The 13,067-nt window shown below is 36.0% G+C and overlaps 1 protein-coding gene across 11 annotated transcripts in view; it reads right to left on the reverse strand.

Moving 5' to 3' along the window:
• RELCH (RAB11 binding and LisH domain, coiled-coil and HEAT repeat containing) overlaps positions 1 to 13,067 on the reverse strand; it is a 113,070-nt gene that overhangs the window by 57,283 nt on the left and 42,720 nt on the right. For 9 of the 11 annotated variants that reach the window (XM_025273197.3, XM_006064560.4, XM_006064559.4 and 6 more), the window contains exons 9-12: positions 11,065 to 11,140; positions 9,957 to 10,052; positions 9,786 to 9,809; positions 1,052 to 1,164 (exon numbers count right to left, since the gene is read on the reverse strand). In XM_025273197.3, coding sequence (XP_025128982.1) covers positions 1,052 to 1,164; positions 9,786 to 9,809; positions 9,957 to 10,052; positions 11,065 to 11,140 — 309 coding nt within the window. The remainder of the gene's footprint in view (positions 1 to 1,051; positions 1,165 to 9,785; positions 9,810 to 9,956; positions 10,053 to 11,064; positions 11,141 to 13,067) is intronic. The other 2 variants (XM_006064562.4, XM_006064561.4) reach the window with 1 other exon arrangement.

Here is a 13,067-nt window from a genome sequence, read left to right on the forward strand (position 1 = left end):
CTTGACTGGATCCTGAAAAAAAAACATGTCTGCTTGCTCAGGTATATTTTAATAAGGGTAAGAAAGAGATACATGTTCACAGAGTTTAAAAGTCTACATGACTTTTTATTCTCATGGTGGAGAGATTCCTTGTGTTTTAAATTTTGGGCTTGATTTGTTGTATGGTTCACTTTATGATTTTCCAACATTCTCAGAAGAGGTAAAAACTGTAATAGTCAATAAAACAAGAACTAAAATTATATCAAGTTACCTAATCTTAATGTATAATTCTATTGTTTTGCAAAAGTATAAGCAAAAATTATCTGCTTATTAAGATAGAAAATTACAGTGTGGAAACATTTCAACAGCTCAGTCTTGTCCAACTGGTGCTTGGTCTGCTTACCCTCCACTACGATATTCTGTTCACGTTCACACTTGCACAGCTTCTCCTAGTATTTAAAAGTTTACTTTCTGGGGAGACATCTATCACGGTTGCCTGAGCAAAAAACCCATTCCCCTTTCTTCCAGAAGTCTCCTGGGTATGTGTCTTGTCCCCCTGCCCCCAACACTCTCATGCCCCTCACCACTCGCAAATACAACTCATTTCTCCACTCAGGCATCCTTGATTGTGGGCGTTTGAATCAGGACTAACCCAAACACTATATCCCTCTAGCCATACAGAAACTGATTGGTGATGCAGACATCCCTATGTTAAATATTTTATTTCTGGTAAAGCGTAACTATTAAGAGGTCATGCTGTATCTAGTTCATCTGTGGGGGGAAAAGGGAAATATTTAGGAGTTCTTGGCAATCCAATGTGAAAGATAAAAGCAAAGACTTAATGGCATCATTAGCAGCCCAAAGATCCCTAACACAGAAGTCAGCAGTGCAACCTGAGCAGCTGGAATGACAAGGAGAGCGCTGTAGGGCGCTGCGCAAGGTCAGTGTTTGCTTCATTAAGAGACCTTAGAAAGGAGAGACGGCATTTACATTAGAAAGACAATCATGATGCCAAAGCAATAAAGAGCAAGTCAGCATTCTATTTATTTCCCAGAGAAGCAGCCATAGTCACCTCTGCTCATCGTCGGGCCTCTTGATCAGATTGAAGAGTATGTGGAGAAGCTGGTCCCTCTCCTTGGGCTCAGGGTGCAGGCAGGCCGTGCACAAGATGAGGGGGATCAACTCCTAGAAAGACACGAAGGTGGAAAAAGCCAAAGTAAAAACGCATCGCAGAATATTCTTTTCCCCCCAAAGTATTCATAAATGGAAGTTTTAAATGAAATAAACCTCAACACAGGAGCAAATTTTTATTTTGTAAGGCTGATAATTCAAGAGGTAAACACAGTTATGGAGTGACTGTGCAGAAGGTGCACATCACAGTGTAATAAAGTGACTTACGATTGAACTAACCTTGTTTTCTCACCCAATACTTCCCAAGGGTCTATTACCTTTTACACTAAGTAACATTTTATCTTACTATAAGCTCATATCGTTTAAATTTTGAAAGTGCTTTTAAATAAAAACTTGCAGAAGTTAACTATATTTTAAAACCTAAAATGAAAAACAGAAAATAAAGATAACTCTTCATACTTCCATAAGCACAGTAGGATCAGAAATAATTAATAACTTTATACCCTTAGCACCTAACCTAGTGGGTAATTAAAAAGACCATCTTCATAGGTGTTGAATGCTCTCTGTAAAAGCATTTGTAGAAACGTTCTATTTTGAAATGAAAATTTTAAATAATATTTTGTTCCACTTTCAACAGAGAGAAGTAAATTTAGTATTTTCAAGGAAACAGACAAAAGTTTATTTCTCTTTTACAAAGTATTTGAAAATTAAAGTTTTTTCACATTTTAATTAAACCGAGGCAAAATTCTAAAATACATTGAAAAGATATTAATGTTTTTCACTTTTGAAGTAGATTTGCAAATCTAATGAAATAAAAGTTCAAAAGTGATAAAGTATTTTTTGAGAGAAATCCTCTATTTTGCAGATATTTTAAAGAAATCACTATGATATAATAAAAAGGGTAGAATGATTATTCTCGTTTATTTTTCCCATCTACCTCCCTACCCACCAAAAAGTATTAGCAGATTTAAAATAGGAATTAATCACTATGTATTAATGCATGACACTTTAAAAAAAGTCTACATTATTTTGAAGATGTTCCCTTAGAAACAGATGATATGCTTTTAGAGGAGTTGAGACTGCAACTAAGGCATGACTAGAAGTCCTTTCCATTATTTCTAATGTCTTACATATATTATGTTAAAATTATAATTACTCAGTATAAATCTAAATTCAAAGCACAAAGATGTAGATAAGAAGAGGAGAAACAAATCTGAGACGCAAAAGCAAATTTAAATTTAAAACACTTATTCTGCCATCTTTCTGTTTAGGAGCCTCTGTGGGTTTTAGATTAGTGAATAACTGAAAAGCGGGGAAAATAATTTTGCACTGGGAATGGAACAGTGTATGTATGGATCCTTGTATTTTGATGTTTCCCAAATACGCTTACCATGAGGCTTGATGGGTGAGGACCATTAATACCAAGGGTCCTTAGAGAGCTCCACTGAGATTGCTAAGGGCCAGGCCACTAATGAGAGGACCAGGATGACACATGAGCATACTCCACTGAGAGCAAAAGGTTAAGGATGAAAAGCTAGTTATTCTAGAAAGTACTAACAAAAAGAGAAAATATCTTAATGCCTGAAAAATCAAAAAGGCTCTAAATATTTAACTTGTAGTTATCCCTCATGTCCCATGGGTTTTCTTTCTCTCCTATGGGTTTTCTTGCTTTCTCCTAACCCTTTCTTCCTGCTTCCCAGTCATCTCCAAATATTCACTCCTAAACTATCTCACTCTACTCTCTCCCTATTGCATTACTCGTTAAAGAAATAAAGTTATGAAGTGTAGGTAAGATATCTGCTCTAACTGCAAGTACATGCATACACCCTCTGTCTAAAATACAGAATAATAGTTTCTTTATCTCAAAAGCAGGTATACCAAAATAACTGTCTTACTGTTTACTTTTTGTGCCTTACATTTTCTTTTCCCTTTTTCTTTTTTTTAAACCACGAGGCTTAGTGATTCTTAATCAACGGGGAGTTTTATGTTAAACGTTACTGTAATGAATCTTTTAACTGCAATGTGGCTCCAGCTGTGCCAAACCAAGAACGCTAAACTCGGAGCTCAAAGAGCTCCTGCCCCAAGCCCAAGTGCCAAAGGACCCAGTGAAAACTGCATCTCTCTGAGCTTTTGTTTCCTCAACTGAAACATACAGGAATTAAGCTGAGTACAGAAGTCAAAAATACATATATTTTATCATTTTCTTATCTATTGCTAATGAGATTGTTAATTTTCCTTTCTGAGATCAAAGCTGGCCTCAAAACCCTTCTCAACACAGTAGCCATTACCAACCAATTCAAACGGACACATAGGAAAGGAAAAAAAGATTTGTCAGTCTTTGTCTCCTTGAACCCTACAATTCTGTGAATTTAGGACTTTAAAGAAACATTCCCTTTTCTCAATCACAGTTAGTAATAATTTACTCTGCCACCTGTTTTTATTTCTTGCTGGCTAAAATAGCAAATGTGCGAAGTCAGTGCCAATACACTTTGGTTGATACTCTACACCAAGGAGAACTGGGTACATCCTGGCACCTTGATGGCAATGGCAGTTATAAAGTGTGCCAGATGGCTTCCTCTTCCTGAGCATTGCTGAGCTGAGAGGAGGTCCAGAAGGCGACGGCAGGGAAAAGTGGAAGCTGTAGTCTGTGTGATAGAGCCATCAGGACTTTAATTGCTAAGTCATGACCAGCTTCAAAAATCCTAATTTCCTCTTCCTCTGTCATTCATTTAACCACAACTTCCATTTATACCACTCTCCAAATAATGAATTCTGAAAGTACGTTATCTGCTGTGCTGTGTATCTTACCGCTTGTAAGTTCACCTTTTTCAAGCCTCTGACGTACTAGTCTATCCACGAGACTCTCTTTAGGATTTTCACACTACAGTTGACCCTTAAACAACACAGGTTTGAACTGTGCTTGGGTCCACTTACATGAAGTGTGTGTGTGCTTAGTCACTCAGTCGTGTCCGACTCTTCGCAACCCCATAGGCTATAGCCCGCCAGGCTCCCTTGTCCATGGGAATTCTCCAGGCAAGAATACTGGAGTGGGTTGCCATGCTCTCCTCCAAGGGATTTTCCCAACCCAGGGATCAAACCCATGTCTCCTGCCTTGCAGGTGGATTCTTCTCTGTCTGAGCCACCAGGAAAGCCCAAGAATACTGGAGTGCATAGCCTATCCCTTCTTCAGGGGACCTTCCCAACCCAGGAATTGAACCAGGGTCTCCTTCATTTCAGGCAGATTCTTTACCAGCTGAGCTACCAGGGAAGCCGACTTATATGCAGATTTTACCCCATAAACATGTACTACATTACTACACGGATCTGTGGTTGGCTGAATGTAAAGTTATACCTGGATACTGAACTGTGCGGCGGTCAGCACACATAATCTGTGCACTGTTCAAGGGACAGTCAATGGTACACATAAATCTACAGATGTGAATCAATATTTTCCCATTGGTATCATCATTTCCAACTGAAGAAATCTAGTGTTTAAAACAGTTTCCTTATAATTCTAAATAAAATATTTAAAAACTGCTGTCTAGATTTTCAGAAGAAAATGTGACAGTGGTTTTAAAAATGTCTTTGAATAATAACCATGGAAAAATAATAAAGCTTTGATAAACATTATATACAAAAGGAATCCCTTGCCTACCCCGCATCAAAACATTACTGAGTGCATATTTCAAGGCAACAGACATTTTAAATATTTCCAAACATGCTTTATCAGTTAACGTGTACTGAAGTGAAATATAAAACTGATCTCCTACTGATCATTAGAGAGGAAATCAGTGTAGTAATCCTATTACAGAAGGTATTCCCGTAGTTTCTTACCATGGACACTGGGAAGACATTTCTAAGGCCTTTAGAAAGCGTTAATCTGAGAGACTGCGATCTGCGCTTTGCCCAAGCGAGCGAGCTCGCGCCGCCCGGTGCGGCTCCGCCACTTCGGCAGCACTAGCTCTTTCCACATGGAGGCCTCCCACCTGCCTGTGGAGGCTTGTGCACAAGCCAACAGGAAAGGTTTCCAGTATTTCTCTTTCAGTTTTACAAGTAAAACAAAAAAAATTCTAATGATAACAAAGAAATCATTTTCAAGGCAGTAAATGTCTTCAGAAATGATTACATTTGATTTAATGAACACTTTTACTTGACTTTCTTAGTCTTTAAAGATTAGTATGTGTTCAGGCTACAAACACAGAAGGAAAAATAGTACCTAAACAGGATCTAAAACAATGTGAGTGATCAGATGTTAAAGGGAAAAGAAACAAAGTAGGAAATGAGATCAGGCACAATTTAAAATTAAAAAAAGTATGGGAATGTTGATATGATAATGAGTCCAAGATCTGAAAGGAATCTAAAATACAAAAGCAAGTATTGCACATAGATCAGATACCAATGAGGAAATGTTTGAGTACTTCAGGTCAGGAAGCAAAATTCTACAATTCTAGAAAGGTGATATCAATCCAATTAATTATAGGTCACCACTTGTCTTCACTATTCCACTGAAAATATTTCCTATAACCTAAGCTTTGAAAAAATTTTAGATGGCTGTTACTAAATTTTTTTCATCTAGTCTTTTTCCTAGGAATTAAGCAATAATGAATTACGATAATTCAAATACTGATAAGTATACACCCTTTGATTTGGATTTTCAGTTGAAATTTGTCATGATGTTGGTAGTAACATATAAAGAAAAAAAACATTACAAAGACTTATATAAGGAAAAGACAAGATTACTCACCTCTGGAAAAGTTTTATACTTCAAGGGCTGCTAAAATACCTATTCTTAGAATTATTAATATCTGTAATTCCCAGGTCTCAGCCTTTAGGAAGCTGAACTGAAATACTTAAGTGACTTTTAAACTCTGATACTGCTCAAGAGCATGTGATTTACTCTGAAAATTACAAGATACATACACACAAACACAACATGGGCAAAGAAGGTGGACCACACTTCTGCAACTTACTATTTACTTTACTATACTTGTACTACCACAGTACACTCATATAATTATAAATTATATTGCTACTCTTAAGTTAAAAATTTACCATAGAGCAACCACAAATGGTAATGTAAAAGAGTAAAGTTTGGTTTCTTAGAAGATGAACAAGTCTTTAGAGGTACTAGCTAATTTTTAAGGCTTTTAGGGAATTGGTGCTCTCCTTTATCTTTTTTCTTTTTATAGCTTTAATGATATACATTTCACACAACACACTCTAAAACAACCAATGGGTCAAAGAAATCACTAAGGAAATTAAAATACTTTGAGATAAATGAAAAACAGAACATACTAAAACATGTGAGATGCAGCATAAGCAGAACACAAAGGGAAATTTAGAGCCATAATCACCTACATTAAAAAAAAAACGAGATTCCAATTCAACAACCTTGCCAGAAAAAGGAAACTAAAGGCCAGCAGAAAGAAGAAAATAATAAAGATTACAGCAGAGGTAAGTGAAATATAGGACTGAGAAAAAACAGAATCAACAACATCAGAAGTTGGCTCTTTGAAAGGATCAATACAATTGACAATCTTTTACCTTAACTGACTAAGAGAAAAATAGAGAAGATACAAATAATTAGAATCAGAAATAAAGGAGAGGACATTAGTAACAAAAAAATCAAAAGGATTATAAGTGAATACCATAAACAATGGTCCACCAACAAGTTAGATAATCAATACATGAACTAACTCTGAGAATCACATAAATGACCAAAACTGACACAAGAAGAAACAGAAAATCAAAACAGACCTATAACAGGCAAACAGATTGAATCAAAAATTAAAAAACCTCTAGAATCAAATGACTTTGCTTGTGAATTCTAAAACACATTTAAAGAATTATTAATACTGATTGTACTCAACTCTTTGAAAGAACAGAACAGGAGGAACAATTCTTAAGACATTCTGTGTGCAAATACTATAAAGAATTTCCTGTTCATAAAATACAAGAGTTAATGCTGTTTGAATGTCAATATTCCTCAAAGTGATCCACAGATTCAGTGCAATTTCTATCAAAATTCAAATGACTTTTATGGCAGAGACCAAAACTGAGCATCCCATTATATGAAACCAAAAGGGGCCCTAAATGGCTAAATGATATTGTAAAGAGAACAAATCTGGAAGACTCATACTTTCTAATTTCAAAACTTACTGTAAAGCTACAGCAATAAAAATAGAATGGAACAGGCATAAACATAAAGACCCATGGTACAGAATTGAAAGTATAGAAATGAATCCAAACATCTACATCGAACTGATTTTTAACAAAGGTGCCATGACCATTTGATAAAGAAACAACTGTCTCCTCAACAAATGGTGCTGGGACACCTGGGTAACTTCATGAAAAGAATCCAGTTCTGAACTCCTGCCTCACTCCATATATTAACAAAAACAAAAGAAAAACATGGGTCAATCACCTAAATATAGGAGCTAAAGGTATAGAACTATTAGAAGAAAACATAGGGGTAAATCTTTCTGACTTCAGCTTTGGCAATGGATTCTTAGATGGATACCAAAAACATCAGCAACAAAAGAAAAAAATAGAGAAATCAGATTTCACAGAAATGAAAAACATCTGTCCATTTAAGGACAACATCAACTACAGGACGGAAGAAAATACTTGCAAATCATATATGAGGTCAGAGTTTAATATCCAGAATTGTAAGAACTCTTACAATTCAAAAACAAACAATCCACTTAAAAAATGGGCAAAGGATTGACTAAATTTTACTGCATGTGAGATGAAAGCTCAGGGACGGGAATAAAAGCTCATATTGTACACCTTTTCAGATTCAAAAGATGTTAGCCCATGAATATGCATTATTTAATCAAACCTTATACTCTGTTTTTAATGCTTTACTTTTTAAATTATCTAGGATATTGCTATGATGAATCATACAAATGGACATTTTAATTGTAGTCACATATCAATAAAAAGGCTTATACTGATGAACACAAAAAATTGAGAAATAAGAAAAAACAAAAATATTAATTCTTAAATCATAAGACCTTTTAAAAAATATAAATTTATGGAACTAGGGTAAAATATTAAATACAAGTAATCCAATATCAAAGGATAAAATCAAATAAAAGTTTTGTGCTTTTATGCCCTGGGATTAGTTTCAAAGAAAGGCAAGATAAACCCCATTATTTACCGATTTAATTTTGAGGGACTACAACTCTGGTATATTAAAAATGGTAAAATTTCCAATAAAACAAAATATGATACAAATAATTAAATAAACAAAGATAAGTGATCAATTCTTCATGAAATTATAAGTATAAAAATATTTTTATATACAAAAAACTTAAAATCAGCCAGAAAAGTAAACATCATACCACAAATAAAATATACATGTATATATAAATATATGCTTACATATATATTTATATATATAATATATCTGATTACTGATGATGCAAATTTATAAAAACTTCATGCAGTACAATCAGATTTTAGTGGTAGAGTTTTTTATGATTAAAAAAGGGAAAATAAAAATTAAAAAAAAAGCTTAAATTGCATTTCATAACAATTAGGATCTATGCTATTTTAAAGATTATCTTAAGGAAACAGTAAAAGGGATGCAAACATTAATGCACTGCACAGAATATGTTACAAGCTGAAAAAGGAAAAAGAAGCTCAAACACCATTCTGCCAGGCAGAACTGCAAAACAATCTGAAATTGGACACTGATCCTTCAAGACATAGAAAATTTTCATTTCTTAATATCTCACACAACTATTCTTAAATGTTAGGTAAAATAAAACCATCAGTAAGAAAACAGTCATGTTTATCATTTTTAAATTAAAAATACCTATAGGTATAAGAATTATTAAAGCTCTACATATACGTTTTCTTGAGGATCAGTACAAATTTCTTGTGCTAAACAGATAATTAAGGATAAGCTCTCATATGGGTTTTGCCAATGCACTGTGTACCTATCATACTGTAGGTCCCATGAATTATGATTAAAACCAGTGGAAAAGATTAAGAGGATAACAAAAGAAAATTTGTAGGACACGTTCAATAATATTCTTAACCTATTTAAAAAATTTGTGAATTGCAAACTGATTTCATAAATTGAATAATTCAAATAAATAAACTTGTTTGCAAATAAATCATTCACTATTTAAATGAGATTACAGATAATTTTTCCTTAATCTTTTAATGGCGAAATATAACTCTAAAGAATACTTTCTATAGTATTTATGGTTTATAACATAGGCAATGTGTACCAAAACAAATCTGCTACTCTATTTTAGACATTTAAAGCATCTGTCAACAACAGGTTAGCTACAAGAAAAATGAAAAAGATACTCTCAAAAGTTATTGCAGACAATATTATAACTATCCTATTCTAAGACAAGTCTAACTACTGCCAAACAAATACAATAAAACTAACATTAATAAGAGGTAACTACAAGTACAAGAAAAGAGTTATATTATTAGTCCCTATTAATGTTCAATCCCAAGACTGTCTATTTCTGTAGGCAAGTCACGCATATCATATCGAGAGAGATCAAATAAACTAGGTAACTGGTGATGCAGAGAACGGACAGTGTTCACGGCACGTAGATGGACCTACAGTAATAGTTAGTGTTGCAGAAGCTAATGATGCTTTAAGCAAAATTGGAAAACATGAATCCATGCAGTTTTACTGAACTCACCTGACAGAGGTGTAAAACCATTCTCTAGGAGCAGAGATGCATGCACAAAAGTAAGAATATGATTGCAAGTAATAGACTTTAAGAAAATAAAAATATAACACTAAACTTCAAAATGACGAAACATGGACAACGTGATGGTCTAGGGGATGGCAGCACTCCTCTGGGCCTCACCTCTCTCTTGGCCAGCAGCACGTTGGGGACGATGTGCGGCAGGCAGCGCCCCAGCATCAGCATGACGCTCGCCTCGCTGTCTGCGATCCGAGACACCTGGAAGACCACAGGGTTAGTCAGGGCTGCGCCGGAGGGCTGCTGTGCGCGCGGGGCTCCACGGCCACAGCTTGGACCCTGTCACTTCTGCTTCAAACACACATTCAACAGGACAATTTATGAAGAGGAGGAAAACAAAAACAACAACAACCTGAGGTTCCAAACAGGACAGACATTTTTGTAGACCAGAAGTGCATTTAAAACACTAGGAAGAAGCAAGGGAGCAGACAGGGAGGCTTACTAGGCTTCAGTTCTGGGAACAAATAGCGATAACACAAGACTGGGGCAGCCTCAATGGCTTTTAATCTTTGTTTTGGGGGGAAAGGTACCCACAAAGTCACGATCTTTGGTTAAGGCGAAAGAGAAGCTTGTATAATGAAAACACATGCAAGGGGAAGTCCATGGGGGCTGCCCGAGTCTTACAATGAGAACTGCCAGACTGCATCCAAACCATTCTCTAGCTCTTCCAGATTGTTAACAACACTGTGGGACAGAAGCTCAGAAGAGGTGAAGTGGAATCAACCACAAGAAAGGTATTAATAGAAAGGGAGAAGTATAAAGAAAGGAGAAAAAAAATACCCTTTTAAGATAAGCCTGCAACAACAGTTACAAAGGACTTGATGAAAAGAAATCTGAGAGACAATTTACTCTGCAATCAAAGACAATCAATCCTAGAGAAATTAAAAATGGAGTAATCTAAAAATAACTGAAGTTATAAATAATATATACACCTGACTTGGTTTTCTAAATTACACCATAAAGAGGCATATAATTGTAGGTTGGTAGACATAAAAAATTAAAACTATACTGTATAGAGTCACTGTCTTACCAAACAGAGCTTTAATCCAAAGATAAAAATAATCAACTACTTTGCTTGAAAGCAGAAAACTTTGGAATTATTTCTTAGATTTTTTACTTGAAACAGAGTTGTATTACAATTATTTTTTGGGTAAAATGCTAAGAAGAAAAACGGAATGTTTTAAGAAAGTTGCAGGAATCTGGTATAACTTACCTCTGATCCTAAACGACTATCTGCTGACATTCGACAGAAAGAGAGCAGTGCTTGATGGAAAGCAGGAGACAACTTCCTAGAAGAAAACAATGATGGAAAATGGGACAATATCGAATAGTTAAACTGGCGTTTAAGGAGAAAATAAGTTGCAGGTTTTAATTCCCATCATTACTTGAATCCTACCTCACACATGTTTGAATTTCTTAGCCACAAAAGATTTAAGGTCACTTCACTGGAGAATCATACAGGGAAAAAGGAATAGCAACAGCGGACACGACTGAGCGACTTCACTTTCACTTTTCACTTTCATGCATTGGAGGAGGAAATGGCAACCCACTCCAGTGTTCTTGCCTGGAGAATCCCAGGGACGGCGGGGCCTGGTGGGCTGCCGTCTCTGGGGTCACACAGAGTCGGACACGACTGAAGCGACTTAGCAGCAGCAGCAGCTGAGCTTAAAGGAGCTGATATTATGTGAATGAATGTCTTATAAATGTTAATAGATTAAACCTGAAGTTGTATGGCACGTCAATGACTATAGAAAGTGTTTGCAAAACCTGAAATGAGGATTTTTTTCCCCCCTTCCCTAATTCTCTATGGTCCCAGAAAGGTAAAGAGTGGCTGCAAAGGCTAACCTGGTATGTTGCTGAGAAGTTCTGCAGATCTGTATCATGATAATGATAACCCTTAATGTTAGGAACCCTCATAAAAGAATAAAAAATTAAAAATAAATGAAGGAGAGGCTCATTCAACGTTCACATATATTTTAAATGAAGGATTTTTTGTAATTGAAATTATTAGCCAATTTATGTTTAATAAAGAAGGTTAAAACATTTATATTTGTAAAATAACACTGGTCTCTATGTAATAGTATTCATAATATTGTAACTATGAGTTGTATTTTATGTGCTCAATCTAGGAAGAGAAGGGGTGACATCTAAGGTTACATAACAGAGGTTACTTAGTATACACCACGAAGCAGCCCCCAGGAGCACCTGATTATGGACTTAGTGTGCCAAAGCCTAAGCCTGTTTGCTCATTATGTCCCCACTCCCCTAATCTTTCAGCAGAGGGAGCTACAACGCATCTAATTGCCCAAACCAGAAAGCCTTTATCCTTCCCTTAGTTTTAACCTCCTAATCCAATCTTTTTTTTTTTTTTTTTTACCTTCTATCTTACAAATCTATCTATGTCTTTCCAATACAGGAAATTCCACCATTTCTTTCTTGGACTCTTCCAACAGATATCCCATGAGTCTCAGTTCTTGCTACCCTCTAATTACCACTACTCTAGAGGACTCTTTCTAAAACTTCAGTTCAGCTCAGTCACTCAGTCATGCCCAACTCTTTGTGATCCCATGGACTGCAGAACACCAGGCCTCCCTGTCCATCACCAACTCCCGGGGTTTGCTCAAACTCATGTCCATTGAGTCGGTAATGCCATTCAACCATCTCATCCTCTGTCATCCCCTTCTCCTCCTGCCTTCAATCTTTCCCAGCATCAGGGTCTTTTCCATTGAGTCAGCTCTTTGCATCAGGAGGCCAAAGTATTGCAGTTTCAGCTTCAACACCAGTCCTTCCAATGAACACTCAGGACAGATCTCCTTTAGGATGGACTGGTTGGATCTCCTTGCTGTTCAAGGAACTCTCAAGAGTCTTCTCCAACACCACAGTTCAAAAGCATCAATTCTTCGGGGCTCAGCTTTCTTTATAATCCAACTCTCACATCCATACATGACTACTGGAAAAACCATAGCCTTGACTAGATGGACCTTTGTTGGCAAAGTAATGTCTCTGCTTTTTAATATGCTGTCTAGGTTGGTCATAACTTTCCTTCCAAGGAGTAAGTGTCTTTTAATTTCATGGCTGCAATCACCACCTGCAGTGATTTTGGAGCCCCCCAAAAATAAAGTTTGCCACTGTTTCCACATCTATTTGCCATGAAGTGATGGGACCAGATGCCACGATCTTAGTTTTCTTACTTTTCTACTCTCTTCTTTTACCTTC

The sequence above is a fragment of the Bubalus bubalis genome, chromosome 22 (genome assembly GCF_019923935.1).
Source record: "Bubalus bubalis isolate 160015118507 breed Murrah chromosome 22, NDDB_SH_1, whole genome shotgun sequence".
Lineage (NCBI taxonomy): Eukaryota > Metazoa > Chordata > Mammalia > Artiodactyla > Bovidae > Bubalus > Bubalus bubalis.